The sequence below is a fragment of the Notothenia rossii genome (genome assembly GCF_949606895.1).
Source record: "Notothenia rossii genome assembly, chromosome: 2".
Lineage (NCBI taxonomy): Eukaryota > Metazoa > Chordata > Actinopteri > Perciformes > Nototheniidae > Notothenia > Notothenia rossii.
This window is the reverse complement of record NC_136904.1, coordinates 89568106-89583077: the sequence shown is the minus strand read 5'-3', so window position 1 is coordinate 89583077 and position 14972 is coordinate 89568106. Positions and strand designations below refer to the sequence as shown.

The 14972-nt window shown below is 40.3% G+C and overlaps 1 protein-coding gene across 1 annotated transcript in view; it reads left to right on the top strand.

Moving 5' to 3' along the window:
- Nucleotides 1-14972, top strand: part of dgkg (diacylglycerol kinase, gamma) — a 152555-nt gene that overhangs the window by 90795 nt on the left and 46788 nt on the right. The window contains exon 15 of the mRNA XM_079665825.1: nucleotides 6939-7003. Coding sequence (XP_079521951.1) covers nucleotides 6939-7003 — 65 coding nt within the window. The remainder of the gene's footprint in view (nucleotides 1-6938; nucleotides 7004-14972) is intronic.

Sequence of the window (14972 nt, the reverse complement as noted above, 5' to 3'; positions counted from 1 at the left end):
AGATTTAGTGACATGAAGCAGCCCGTCATGTTTTTGGAAAGCTTCACGGCCACTTTGTGTCATTGTCTGGCCGCGATCCACACGCTGTGCTGCACACGTTGTCCCGAAATCACTGAAACATAACTCCCTGTTTTGCATCTAAGTCTCCTGAGGCAAACCATGAACACATTTCCTATTTTATGTGTGATGAATAACCTTGCCATAACAATCACCTTTTTTTTATTTGAGTGTTGCAGCGATGACTTATTTGTCTGTAACTCAAATGCTCCCTCGACAGAAAGGCAACGGGATTTTTCCATTTGATTCTTGATTATTGCAGAAAATAAGCTTTTTGCCAAAGACACGTTTATGATACTTACACGTTTTGTTCAGCAGGATCATCTCCACATATCAACACAACTTTTGTGATTCTGAAAGCGTAAATGCAATTGCCAAAAGTAAAAAGCGAATTTTAGGCTAAAGGCGGCTAATGTTCAGAATGTTGGCGTTTGGTAGTCTCAATTTGACACTTGTTAGCAACCACTGTTTTCAGGACACGTAAAAGCATGTATTTGTGTTGTAGAACAAAACATTTCCAGGTTCATATCAGTATTGAAGCCCAGTCTGCTCTGATTGGTTAGTTGGCCGGCTCTGTTGTGATTGGTCAACCGCTTAGAGATGTCACACCTCATAGCCTATCACGCGGCGTCCACACGGCGGCGTGCTTTGAAGCTTGCCGGTGAGCTTGTCTGAAACTCGACCAACAACCAATCACATGAATCTCCCGCCCCGGAGACACACAAGCACGCGGGGTGATTGGCTAGAGCTTGTACTGGCATATGATTTGATTGGCTGACGCTTCCTTTGAAGCTTCAAAAGTTGAACATTGCTCAACTTTTGAAACAAGCAACGCGAGCAAAGCGAAGCGACGCTCCCACAATGCAGTTCGGCAAAGCTTGACGTCACCTTAACGCACGCCGCCGTGTGGACGGGCCGTCACACCAATAGAAGCGCACGTGTTACAAAGTGATGTCATTATGTGTGTAAACAAAGGAGTCCAATGGAGGCATTTCAGGCAGGGGGGGTTGTTTGGCTGAGAAACTCCCAAAAAGACTTGGGCATCTCTAACCACAGACCTTATTTCAGGGATCTAACCACAAACACGTACAAAAAAGTGTTTACTCCGGGACAAGAGAAGCGCTCAATTGCTGCCTCATTTCCAGCTTTTAGGACTCATTCCTGCACCACTCTATAGTCCTATGTGTCTTGCAGAGCAGCTCACCTGTGATGTCTCCTCGCTGCCCTGGTTCCAGTATCACATTCTGTGCAGTTACAGCAGCTCTATTTAAAGACCTCCTTCCTGCTGATGCTGTGGGATGTCAGCACATAGCCGCAGTGTCTGGTGGAGAGAAGCCCTGTCGCACCAGAGGATGTTTCTGAGGGTGACAAGTGAGGATGCGTATAATTGCACCTGTCCAGCTGTCATGTCACAACCTTTCGTTCTCCTTGTTGCAGCGCTGAAACACCTCGCAGCTGCACAGAAAGGCAGGGTGCCAGACGGCCATCACACATGCTTCTGCCTGTCAGGAGAGGCTTGATGCAATACTTTACTGTGAATGCACAACATTTTTATAAACCCTAATCAAGTTATTTTAGCCTGGTTGTCAGCATAGGCGGAGTTTGACATTTGCCCTTGGGGGGGCAAACCTTTTTTACGGACAACTATTGCGTGGGGTGCTATGGATACAGTAGCAATAAAGCCAGCGCTCACCGCACTGAGTATGACTTTTCCACATATGAACACAACTCGTCCTGTCATGCACGCCTCATGCCCGCCGTACACACACACGTATATGGAAGGGGCGGTCTCTCCCCCCAACAACAGTGCATTACATAACTGTACAATTTATCATAACTGTGCACATCTTATACTTATGTGAGAACTACTATATCCCTTGGTTACTTGAACACGCTACAATATTATTAACCAGTGAACTACCTTATTAAAATATTGATATACGAAATATTAATATTGGAACAGTTTGACGTAGTAATGCAGTAACATATGTCAGCCACTAGGGGGGGCAATGCCCCCCCTGCCCCGCCGCAAAATCCGCCTATGGTTGTCAGTTTCTTGGAGATATCATACGTGTTAACAGGAACTCTTGATGACTTTGTAAGGGACTGGTCCCAAATATCATAATATGGATGGTTAATCATAACTGTGGTCATAACCACTACATCAGAATTAGTTTAATTTACTCACATTTGGAAAAAGCACTATACAGTGGGGCAAAAAAGTATTTAGCCAGCCACCAATTGTGCAAGTTCTCCAACTTAAAAAGATGAGAGGCCTGTAATTTTCATCCTAGGTATACCTCAACTGTGAGAGACAAAAATCCAGAAAATCACATTGTCTGATTTTTAAAGAATTTATTTGCAAATTATGGTGGAAAATAAGTATTTGGTCACCTACAAACAAACAAGATTTCTTGCTCTCACAGACCTGTAACTTCTTCTTTAAGAGCCTCCTCTGTCCTCCACTTGTTAACTGTATTAATGGCACCTGTTTGAACTCGTTATCAGTATAAAAGACACCTGTCCACAACCTCAAACAGTCACACTCCAAACTCCACTATGGCCAAGACCAAAGAGCTGTCAAAGGACACCAGAAACTAAATTGTAGACCTGCACCAGGCTGGGAAGACTGAATCTGCAATAGGTAAGCAGCTTGGTGTGAAGAAATCAACTGTGGGAGCAATTATTAGAAAATGGAAGACATACAAGACCACTGATAATCTCCCTCGATCTGGGGCTCCACGCAAGATCTCACCCCGTGGGGTCAAAATGATCACAAGAACGGTGAGCAAAAATCCCAGAACCACACGGGGGGACCTAGTCCATGACCTGCAGAGAGCTGGGACCAAAGTAACACAGGCTACCATCAGTAACACACTACGCCGCCTGGGACTCAAATCCTGCAGTGCCAGACGTGTCCCCCTGCTTAAGCCAGTACATGTCCAGGCCCGTCTGAAGTTTGCTAGAGAGCATTTAGATGATCCAGAAGAGGATTGGGAGAATGTCATATGGTCAGATGAAACCAAAATAGAACTTTTTGGTAAAAACTCAACTAGACGTGTTTGGAGGAGAAGAAGGCTGAGTTGCATCCAAAGAACACCTACTGTGAAACATGGGGGTGGAAACATCATGCTTTGGGGCTGTTTTTCTGCAAAGGGACAACGACTGATCCGTGTAAAGGAAAGAATGAATGGAGCCATGTGTCGTGAGATTTTGAGTAACAACCTCCTTCCATCAGCAAGGGCATTGAAGATTATTACATTTCACTTGTTAGACGCTTTTATCCAAAGCGACAAACATACTCAATACTGTGGACAACCCTCACACTAAAAAAAAAAAAAACTTTTTATGAGGGGGCCTCACCTATTCCTATACCGCACTATTATTCGCTTATGCGGCGCAATTAGTGTAAACGCGCCACAGTTTATCCGCCGTGTAGTCCACTAGCACAACCCCCCCCGCGCTCACGACACAGATTGGGCGGCCCTGTAGGTAGATCATTTGGGCTTGGTCATTTTAAAAGTAGCTCCCAAGCTGAACAAGTGTGGGCACCCCTGACCTATATGAATATATTGAACTGTAAACCCAGTTTCGAAGAAAGTAAACTTCACCAGACACATTTTCTAAAGTATATGCCCTCATTTCATATCGTCTTTAACTGGTGGAAGTAAGTGGGCTTATGACATGCGCCTTGTCTCTGTTAGGCACTTCAGGCAGACTCAGAAGATGTTATTGTAAAATAAAAGACTTTAATATGTTAACATGATTACAGACTCCACTATCAGAGTGAAACTTTACATCCACCATCTCCATATCCATGTTAGCTATATTGCTTCCTCTGACATATAGTCGATGTAATCTCTGAGTCCGTGCATCTTGAGTTTATTCTACATGTACAGCGGCTATTTATCTGTGACAGACGGATATCAGGCTGCAGGGGAGAAGCTCTGCTCAAACTCAACTTACAGTCAAATGAAAGCTGCTCTGTTCAATTCATCACAGTCACTGAAAGTGTCCAGATCCCTGCTGCATGTCCCGTGTGTCAGACTACAGTGGAGGTTCAAGAATCAAAAGCTTTATTGTTATATATGTGCACAATAGCTACTGTGTAGTTTTGCAAAGAAAATCGGAAGTCCCAGGCTTCTCCAACTATGCAACATACTTATATGCATCAAACACAATAACAAATAGTCAAGAAGAAATAGAAATAAAATAATACAAAATATATATACATATACATTTTAAAACAATAAAATAAAATATGTTAAACAATCAAAATAAAACGAAAAAATAGTGCAAAAGAATTGTGCAATTAACACAACGTGTAAGTAGATAACTAAAGGTAAAATTGAACATTGTACAGTGAAATAAAATACTGTTTTTTACATATATTGTGTGGTAGTTTGTGTATATATAAATTGGTGACCTTTGGTTTCAAACAAGACACGAACAGCGTCTACAATGTCCCATTTGTGTTTGTATGACTTTCACAGACTTTGGTTAGAAATGAATTTGCAATATGTCAACAACAAACATAATTATTTCACTAGAAAATATGAATTGGCAATGCAGTTTGGTTGCGTAGTTTGGATTGGAGTTATCTGACTAATGTAGTTTATTATTATGAAAGCAAGTTGACCATGTTAGGGAACAAACCTCTGTTGAACTTTTGTGAGGCTCCTGTGAGAGTGAAGCCTTCCTGTGATGAATGAAAAATGAATGTGTGTTTTTAAAGAAGTACAACATCAATAATGTGGTCACAGCGTGATCGCCGCTGGTGTTTGTGTGTGTCTGTGAGCGAGGTCACACTGAGGCTGCCCTAGTGACTGATCAGGGTCAGACTCAGGGGTCAGAGGTTAAACACATGGGGGGGGGGGGCTGAACCCTGCTCCCATTAACTCCTGACCTCTAGTTCAACGCTGCTCTGTGTAACAAGTCCCAGCTCCATTTCTCTGAGTATTTTACGCTTAATTGACTGAATATGTGCAGAACTTGAGAAGCCTATTGTAGTGGAAATGTGAGCTTATTTTGTGCGTTTTGGTTGGGCTATTTTCATTACTAATTAATCTGCAGATGTTTAGTGAATATTTGATTTATCAGTTTGTCTATCAAATGTTGAAAGAGACCAAAGTCGATGAATGTCTTGCTTTTTTATGGAATAATGCTGGTGGTTGAAATGTAAATAAGTAATACACTTTATAGCAGAACAATATATCCAGCTTACCATTAATGTGTGCTTTCAACTGAAAAATATATACCTTTTTTTAGATAATTTTTTATAATTTTTTTAGACACTATTTGATTTTCTATTCAAATTAAAGACATTTATTTTATTTATTTTTTATTTTCATCTCTGATTTGTATTTCTTCTGAAAAGTATATCTTTTTTAATTTATTTAAAGGGGACCTATCATTCAAAGTCTGGTTGAATCGAACCCTGGTGTGTTTAGCCGCTTGGTGCGGTTCGTTTGGGTTGGTGTGAACGCAGTCCGAGACCTCTGAAGTGAACTTAACAACCGGACTCTGGTCCGATTAAAAGAGGTGGTCTCGGAGCGCTTGCTACTGAACTCTGGAGCGGATCATCACTGGTGTGAAAGCAGTCCGCACCAACATATAGGAAGCGTAGTATTTACGCGTCACAAGAACGCGGATGTCTTCATTTCTAGTAAACGAGTGAAGCAGAATGAAGTGTTGAACAGTGTTGTGTAAAGTAAAAATGCTCCTTCAACTATACATAAAAGTCAGAGCCACCTGTCGTCGGTGAAACGTCCCTCCTTTCTGCAGAACGTCTCATTACAGTACATGTTTTTTAACGCATGTCGTCTGATTGTATAATCAGTCCACTAGATTCTGTTGGTATGCTCTCCAGATTAACAGCAGCATCAAAATAACCTGCCGATGCTCCATGGAGGAGGCTCCGGTAGAAATTGCCTGACCAATGGTTGAACAGCATTTCCGTGCACATGACTTGTGTTTAAAGTTTCTAGTCCGTTTGAGTTTTGCCCGTGTGAAAGCAAACCGAACCTTCTGAAAAATGAAACAATGTAACAAACTGTCGTCTGGTGCGTACCAGAGAAGCGGACTGTTAGGTGTGAATGCGACCTTATACATAATATGTGTCCCCGGTGTGTCAGGGAACTCACGCAGCGTCAGAAAATAAAACCCTTTCCTTCCGTACCCAAATCTTTTAAAAGCGGGGCTACAACGGAGCTGATCCAGATTTGCTGCCGATATTACGTAATTTCGGATGGTCGACCCACAGAGAGTTGCTATCAGAAACAATGCCTGACTTGTTTTGGATGTAATCTCGTCTTTGTTTACATTAGCAAGCATCGCTAACACTCAGAGCTAACCTGTACTGGAGAGCAGATGTGTTTAAAAAGCAGGAAATAAACAAAGGAACTCACCTTGTGATAAACCTGCAAGAGAGAAAGCATTTGAGCTCCATAGTGTTTCAGAAATAATCCTTGATGTGGTTTAGAACAGGATGGCGTTTTATCACAGCAGAATTTAACTTTATCTCCGGTAGAATTCTGATCAGGCATTAGCTCCGCCTCCTCTTTTTTTGTTTTTTTGCTGAGGACCTAAAATCCGCGTTTCTCTAACAGGGCTGGAATAGAGGGATATGAGGGATGTCTAAAATGCATGATCTGTTTGTATTTTGAGAAAAACACATCATAGACATGTTTTTATATGTTTTTATATATCTGAGACCCATAATAAATGCATAAAAATACCATGATAGGTGACCTTTAAATACAATTAAAATAACATTTTATTATTAGTTATATTATAACATTTAGCTACTTTTATCATACCCAATTTCCCCCTAAATAAAGTATTATGATAATTATTATGATCTCTTCTGTTATCTCTTGCAGGATGCCTCCATCGCCCATCGCTTTCATCTGATGCGGGAAAAGCACCCTGAGAAGTTCAACAGCAGGTGAGAGGAAAGAAGGAAGCGGATATTCAATATTTCACAACATAAATCTCCTCCCCTGCTCCAACGTCTTAACTACATTAGCTAACAAGCAAACCTCATAACCAACTAGTGACCTTGCACTTTAATCTGGAAACTCAATATCCCACTGAGCCGCGATCGTCAGCAATCAATAACAGAACAGAAGCTGCCTGCATAGTTAAATCAATATATCGGCAGTTCTGCGTCTGTGATAAAACTGGACCGACCGATGACGTGAGAGGAGGGGAAATCCAACTGGGCAGGAGCCATGGCTTCAATGGTTCCCAGAGACCAGACACAAATTAATTAAAATTATATTATTGATCAAACTTTTTGTAATGTTCTCAGCTAATTACAAAATGTCAAATTGGGTTATGGTGTTTTTTGAAGTACAAGGTCACGGTTTTTGAAAACTGTTGAGAATAACAGTTTGTGCTTTCTTAATTGACTTTACTTACTTTACTATGAAAAAGTACACCATCTTAATGTTGAAGAATATATAAGCCAGATCATTTCCATCTGCAGTCTTTTTTTTTCTGGTTGGCACATTTTGTTTTAGGCATTGTTTTTTGATCGACAAAATCAGATGCGCCTTGCTAAGCCAAACCAAGCTGTTTATTCTCCAGCTGCACCCTGTTATCCAAATGTGGCTCCACAAAGAAAGTTGACATGAGCACATTTCCCAAATGAAAGGCTTTTAAAAAAGAATAAGGGAAGTCAAAAACCAATGGGTGAATTAGCACTAAACTCAAAGAACTGCTAAGGCCGATGGGAATATTTTTAATTTTGAAGGTATTTGGTAAAAAAAACTAAGCAAAGTTTAGATATTTGACCTGATTTGATTCTAACTTTTAGTTATTGCTGTACGGGACACAAATGTGTGAACCAAATGTATTGGCACCCCATCACAACTCACCAGGAATCATCAGGGTTCATCCTCAGGGCACCATGACGAGCATAATCACTCATAGAGCTCCATACATTTTTAGAAACATGTCAATGAGCCACAGCCTTTTCCTTAATAAAAATCAATGTTGTCCCTGTAGATTTTAGCTTCAATCCCCCCCAGAATATCAACATCTGTGCTCAACAAACACATGTTACTTTTAGTATTTTCATGAGATTTGTAGAGAAGAGGTGAAATAAAGAACCTGGTCTTTTTCTACTCATAGAGCTCTAAAACATTTGAAACATATCAATGAGCCACACTGGAATTTTCTTTAATAATAATCAACATGGGCCTGTAGATTGTTCTGCTTCAATCCCACCAGAATGTACAAATCTATATGCATGTAAAGAAGAGGATAAATAAAGAACCTGGTCTTTCAAATGTAAACATGTGCAACCCTCAGCTCTGAATCCATAGAGGCGAAGTCCCGCCCTTCTGCTTCCGACCCATTGGACCTTATTTCGGAAAAATAATGTATTGAAGTCAATGTAGAGAGAAAGATTATCTTTCGATCCCGTTTGACTTGTGCCACGAATTACACATATGTTTGTCAATCTTAAAAAAAGTCAGTTTGTCAGTTTGTCTTAAAACTGTTGAAATATGAGACTATGAAAAATACGCAACTAGAAAAACTACAAATCCCAGAATCCCGGTTCCGCATGCTGGCTCTCTTAGGAACCGACTAACTCCCCTTGTGTGTATGCAGCTCTCAACATGCCCAGACTTGGAGTGATTTTCACCTCTTTTAATACTTTTCGCCTCATTCTGAAAGAAAGAGGTGAAATGTGCCAACGTGACGGCCGTCTTGGTGTGTGGTGCGAGACGGGAGATGTAGTTCATTGAGCGGTTTCACACAAAGAAAAGTGTTCCTTCACAGTTTCACGACTCATTTTTATTTTTTTTACTTGCAAAATTATCTTTTAAATTGACAAACATCATATGTGTAATTTGTGGCATAATTCAAACGGGATCGAAAGATAATCTTTCTCTCTCCATTGACTTCAATACATACCTTTTCCGAAATAAGGTCCCATGGAGCTCCACCGGAAAGGGAGGGACTTCGCCTCTCTATAACATCCACAAAGATCAGGAGTTGTGGGGGAAACACGGCCTTTGATGTCTCCTTGCTTTGATTTCCCAGCAGCCTTTGCTGTGGCCACACTTCCTCTGAAGACTTATTCAGAGAACAAACAGCTGCAGCCTGCCTCTATAGGAACACACTGTAGCCCGGGGGGGTGGGGTGGGGTGGGTGGGTGTGGGTGTGTGTGTGTGTGTGTGTGTGTGTGTGTGTGTGTGTGTGTGTGTGTGTGTGTGTGTGTAATTTGTGGAGTGATAATGCTCTCAGGTGTCTCGAGCGTGCATGCAGATGTGCACCATCATTTGCCTAAAAGCCACTGTGTGTAAACTGTGTGTGCTTAAGGAAGCGCATGAGCAAATATCACTCTAGGTTAGAAATCAATTAAACCAAACAAAAAAAGTGGCCATAAAAACAAATTGTGTGTTTTTACTGCGTTGGGACTCTCAGTAAATTATAAAAGCTTGTTTAGATGCCACAGACTCAGTTAGGAGCTCATGTTTGTGTTGCTGGTGTTTCGTGTTGCTTGCATCATGACAACAACATGTATGCTTCCCTGCACAGTTAATTAGTCTGCATACTGACGAGAGAGAGAGAGAGAGAGAAAGATGGAGATAGAGATGGATTGCTTACTCTTTTGAAATTCAATTATTAATGCTTAAGTCTCCATCCCGAGCCCCAGATATTTTTCCAGCATCACAGGCAAATAAGAATAGCTTTATTGACATGACCATAATGACAAACGAATGCAAACTAATTCTCTCATTTTCTGTCAGGCAGAGACAAAATGTCCTGTGCGATGCAGCTTTTTTGTATTTCCCCTAATACGTTATTTCGTTTTTTCATTTTCTCTTTCAATAAATCTCTTCCTCTTTGATACATTATCAAAGTATTTAAAGCATTAATGTGTAGGAACTTATTCAGCTTACATAAATAAACTCTTTTTGATGCTTCAAACTATTTATATTCTGCTTTGTGAGCAACTCCTGGCTCAGATCCAACTCCATTGACACTCTGAATGAAACCAGCAGTGTAATGTACAATATTTACAGAAACACTGGAGGCTGTGTTCTTCTGTGAGTTTTCCTCTTTTCACAGAGTTATATAAAAAGACATCTGATTGACAACTTCCACTGTTCTGTTGTTGTCTGACTGATGTTTTGGCAGCGTGTATATCCGTTCTTTATTTTTTTTTAAATTGAAAGGAGTCAGAGTGGAGAACAAGCCATTTTTTCTCTACGGGTGAGCGGACGATAGATCACCTCTGACCCGGTGAGAAAAGTTGCTCAGTGCTTTATTTATTGTCCACCCTGACACTCAAAGTCCCACATCGTCTGTGATGTGTGTGTGTGTGTGTGTGTGTGTGTGTGTGTGTGTGTGTGTGTGTGTCTGTCACACACTCACACCATCCCCCACTTGTCTACAAGAACATACACTAGTGTCACAGTCACATCCCCAGGCCTGACTAAAGGGATGAGTGACTCCTGACACCTCGACCCACCACCATCTAACGGTTACCATCCAGACCTGCAGGAGCCCAAAACCCAGGTGCTAACGACACCTATCCTTTTGTGTGTGTGTGTGTGTGTGTGTGTGTGTGTGTGTGTGTGTGTGTGTGTGTGTGTGTGTGTGTGTGTGTGTGTGTGTGTGTGTGTGTGTGTGTGTGTGTGTGTGTGTGTGTGTGTGTGTGTGTGTGTGTGTGTGTGTGTGTGTGTGTGTGTGTGTGTGTGTGTGTGTGTGTGTGTGTGTGTGTGTGTGTGTGTGTGTGTGTGTGTGTGTGTGTGTGTGTGTGTGTGTGTGTGTGTGTGTGTGTGTGTGTGTGTGTGTGACCTGCTGCAGAGCCACTATTTCAAGTATACTACATCATCGCTTTTTTTTAAAAAATATGGCTATTGGCCAAGACCAAGTAGTTTTTATCTTTTAAAGACCTAGAAAGGGTTATTAATGCCTTTGTAACCACGAGGCTGGATTACTGCAATGCTCTGTATGTGGGTATGGATCAGGCGTCAATTAGACGCCTGCAGCTAGTCCAAAACGCAGCTGCACGTCTTCTCACTGGCCACAAAAGTGTGACTACATTACCCCAATTCTGGCCTCATTGCACTGGCTTCCAGTTCGATTCCGAATTGATTTTAAACTCCTTTTATTTGTTTTTAAAGCCCTAAGTGGGCTGGCTCCGGCCTATATAGCTGAACTCCTCCATCGCTACACCCCAGCCAGAGCCTTAAGGTCGGCTGACCAGCTGCTGCTGATAGTGCCCAAGACCAGGCTCAAAACCCGAGGGCACCGAGCTTTCGGCAGCAGCTGGACCCAGGCTCTGGAACACTCTGCCCCTCCATGTGAGGCCGGCCCAGACCCTAGGGGTTTTTAAATCAACACTAAAGACTCACTTATTCTCCCTGGCCTTCTAGTCAGAGCTGAGCACGACTCATGACATTTCCCTGTGTGTGATTTTTATATTTGCTGTTGTAATTTATTCTCTTCTGTTTGCGATTGTAGTAATGTGTTTTTTATTTGCATGTATAGCACTTTGGCTCGACCAAATTTTTTTTTTAAATGTGCTATATAAATAAAACCTGATTTGATCGAGTGGCGCCGAATTCTGGGCATTTAACATGCATTTAAACAGTCCTTCGGCACCACTCGATGACGTAGTATACTTGAAATAGTGGCTCTGCAGCAGGTATACTCAACATTGAGAAACGGCCCGGGTGTTGTCTCTAGTAAGAGAGTATTTGAGAAGAAGCCATGGATTTGTAATTGTTAAAATAATCGGAATCCAGGGTTTTACATAAAGGGAATTTCTTTTGGTGTGTAATTGTGGATACATGAACACAATAAGAGGAATTATGTTGTAATAAAGGAACAAATTCAAAATAAATGTTGCATCAAATGTGCATTTATCAGACGTGGCAGAGCAGTGCAGGTATAATAAGATTTAGCAATTGAACAGAAATGTGCTAAACATGAGGAATGCCGATAAACGATGAAAGAAAAAATAAATATAATAATTTCAAATCTTTCTCTCCTGGTTTTGGCCTTAAATCGACCAATGCACAGATAAGCAGACAGTCTTTTTCATTTACAGTAGGTGATGCTTCCATCCAAAGTGGCTCACAATAAGCTCATGTTTAGCCAAAAATAAATTAGCCAAGGTTCAGCTGAAACAGACAGATTTTAATTTGACGATTCAAAATGTTTTATTTTTATCTGAATATACACCCTGAACCAAGCTATGCATTACACGCCCGTTTCTAAACGTATAAGTTATTGTTAACGTTGAGGCACAATTTACCAAGCAATCAAAAAGTGTAATTTGGAAGAAAGAAACAAATATTTCAAATGATTTTACTCCCAACAACCAGGTCATGATTTCTGGAAAAAGACATTGCTGTTTAGTTCTACAAATATATATATTTCTGGTTTTGAGCACCACAGTGCCATTTAATTCCATTATATTGGAGAGATGACACATTTCACTTGGAAACTCATGCGAAAACAATTTTGATTGCTGAATAGCATTCCAGGTGAGAGGAAAAATATGTTTTTTGGATAATCTGACACTTAAAATTGTTTTTCTACCTGACTCGTCCCTCAGAATATTTGAAGAATGTGATGTGTATCAATGGAAAGATCTATCACTCACTCTGCTTCCTGTTGGACTGACAAGGACATTTAAGCATGTGAGCAAACAGTCACAGCACAAAATGTAACACTTTTGTCAAAGAAAATACACAAGTACCAAAGACTCATGCCATGAGGCAAACAAATAAACACAACCTTGACAAAAATAAAATGTTTCCAATTCTGATAAAATAAAAAATATCCTTTTTACACATTGGAATCATGAACTCTGACCATTGACTGCAAGAAGTGCAACGTGGGTGCTTCTCACTTGAAGGTTGTTTGTTTGCATTCAAGATTTGATTTCTGTGAGAAAGTTGGGGAGTTTTGAATGGGTTGTGTTGGTGATGGTTTTTGTAGATACTGTATGTTGAGTTTCATGTTATCAGCGTAGCAGTGAAACTGGAGGATTTTGATTACAGATGATTTTGCCAAGGGAGAGCATAGAGGATAAAGAAAGAGGAGGGGACCAAACACTGAACCTTGTGGGACGCCTTCGGACCAAGGAGTGGTGGAGGAAGTGCAGTTATTGATGTTAATGATTGAGGTGTTAGGAGCTGAGTTGGGATTTAAGTTGAGAGGTAACAACATGTTCAAGGATTTGCAGACTACTGTTTCATAGCCATGAGTTTTCCATTTTAGCCATTGCAATCTTGTATTTTGCAACCGGAAATGAAAAAAAAAAAAAAAGGCTGGAGCTTATCAAACTGAATACTGATAAAGACATTTTTGTCTGACAGCAAACTGTGAAAAGGTTGAAGTTGTAAGAAGAAAACACAGAAAACATTTAGACTGGACAACACTGTGGTAGCTACCTGTCAATCACAAGGTAGTCCCACCCATTTGTAATTATTTTACAATCTTTGTCCCAAAACTCAGCTGCCAGTGTTTCTTTCCTTTTTGCTTTTACAGTCGATTAAGTTTGAGGATTTTCTTTCTTTGTCTGTTTCCTAGAAAATCAAATGCATCAGTTCCTTTATGCAACGGGACTTTTTTTTACCTGGAAATATACTGTAGCCAAGCAAACGCAAAGGTAAAAATAATGGTAATAGGTAAACTGGATACATTAAATATGTATATACATATATGTTCATTCTTGCTTTAGTCTTTAAAACATATATTTGGCTATTCTGTGTTCATCTGCTGCAAATATTTTCATAAGCTAAACAATGATTGCAAGTGCTTGTGGTAGTTTGCTTCTTCCTCTAAACGTTTGTGTAAATTCCTCAATATCAAAAAGAAGCGACCATTCTAGAAGTACTTTCTAATGTACAGTACTTTTCTTATCTCAAGTCACTAACAGCATATCTGTTGTAGGCACATCCTACCAGACATCACCCGTTAAATAAATCATGACTTTTGGGAATTCAGGTGACTACACATCATCTACAGTAACGGCAGAGATGGAGTTCTATCAATCAATATTTCATATACTCCATATTAACAATGAATCACACGACTACTTTTGTTGCTATGGAGAAAAACAGAGTGAGACGCATGTATGAGCACTTCTGCAAATTTACAAAATGCACTGTTGTTGCTCGGGAACAAAACACAAACACCTGAACTATCCAAAACTGCCCGAGGAAATGTGATTTAAAATACTAAATGCATTATGAGGTTTCTTCACACTACTGTACAAGAAAGGGAAAACCCCAAAAAGCATTGTAGTATATTTAAAAGTGTGCCACATTAACAGGGCTCCGCTTCTTGACTCACACGTTAAAACCGCCCAAACAAAACTCGGCAGGCGCTGATTTCTTTGCCTTCCTTTGGCTGATTTATTTACTTCTTCCATAAGATTAAACAAAATGATCAGTGTAACATGAGGTCAAAGACTGTACCCTGCCCTTCCTTATATAACAGCTGATCATCTGATTGATCACAATAAATCCAAACTATTCTCAGAATATTTAATTTAATACATATTCATACATCGAAAAAATATATATAGACCTAAATTAATTAGAAAATTGTCATTTATAATCAACACAAAAAATGGCTCTAACAGGTTCCCTTTAAATGTATTCTGAGGCTAATAGTTTTGTACTTTTACACAGTAAGATTTTGAATGCAGTACTTTTACTTGTACCAGAGTACTTTCAGTATTACTTTTACTTTAAACTCTCCAAGTTTCTTTCTCCACTGGGTGTGTGTCCAATTAAAAAGCAACGTCAAAAATCACCCTCTTTAACTTAATGCAAAATGTGTGAGAGAGAGGAGGGGCAGGAAAGAGTTGGAGGGGGTCATAAGGTCACTGCTCATATTGGGGATTAAGGGAGATGCTTATCTGCAGGGAGTGC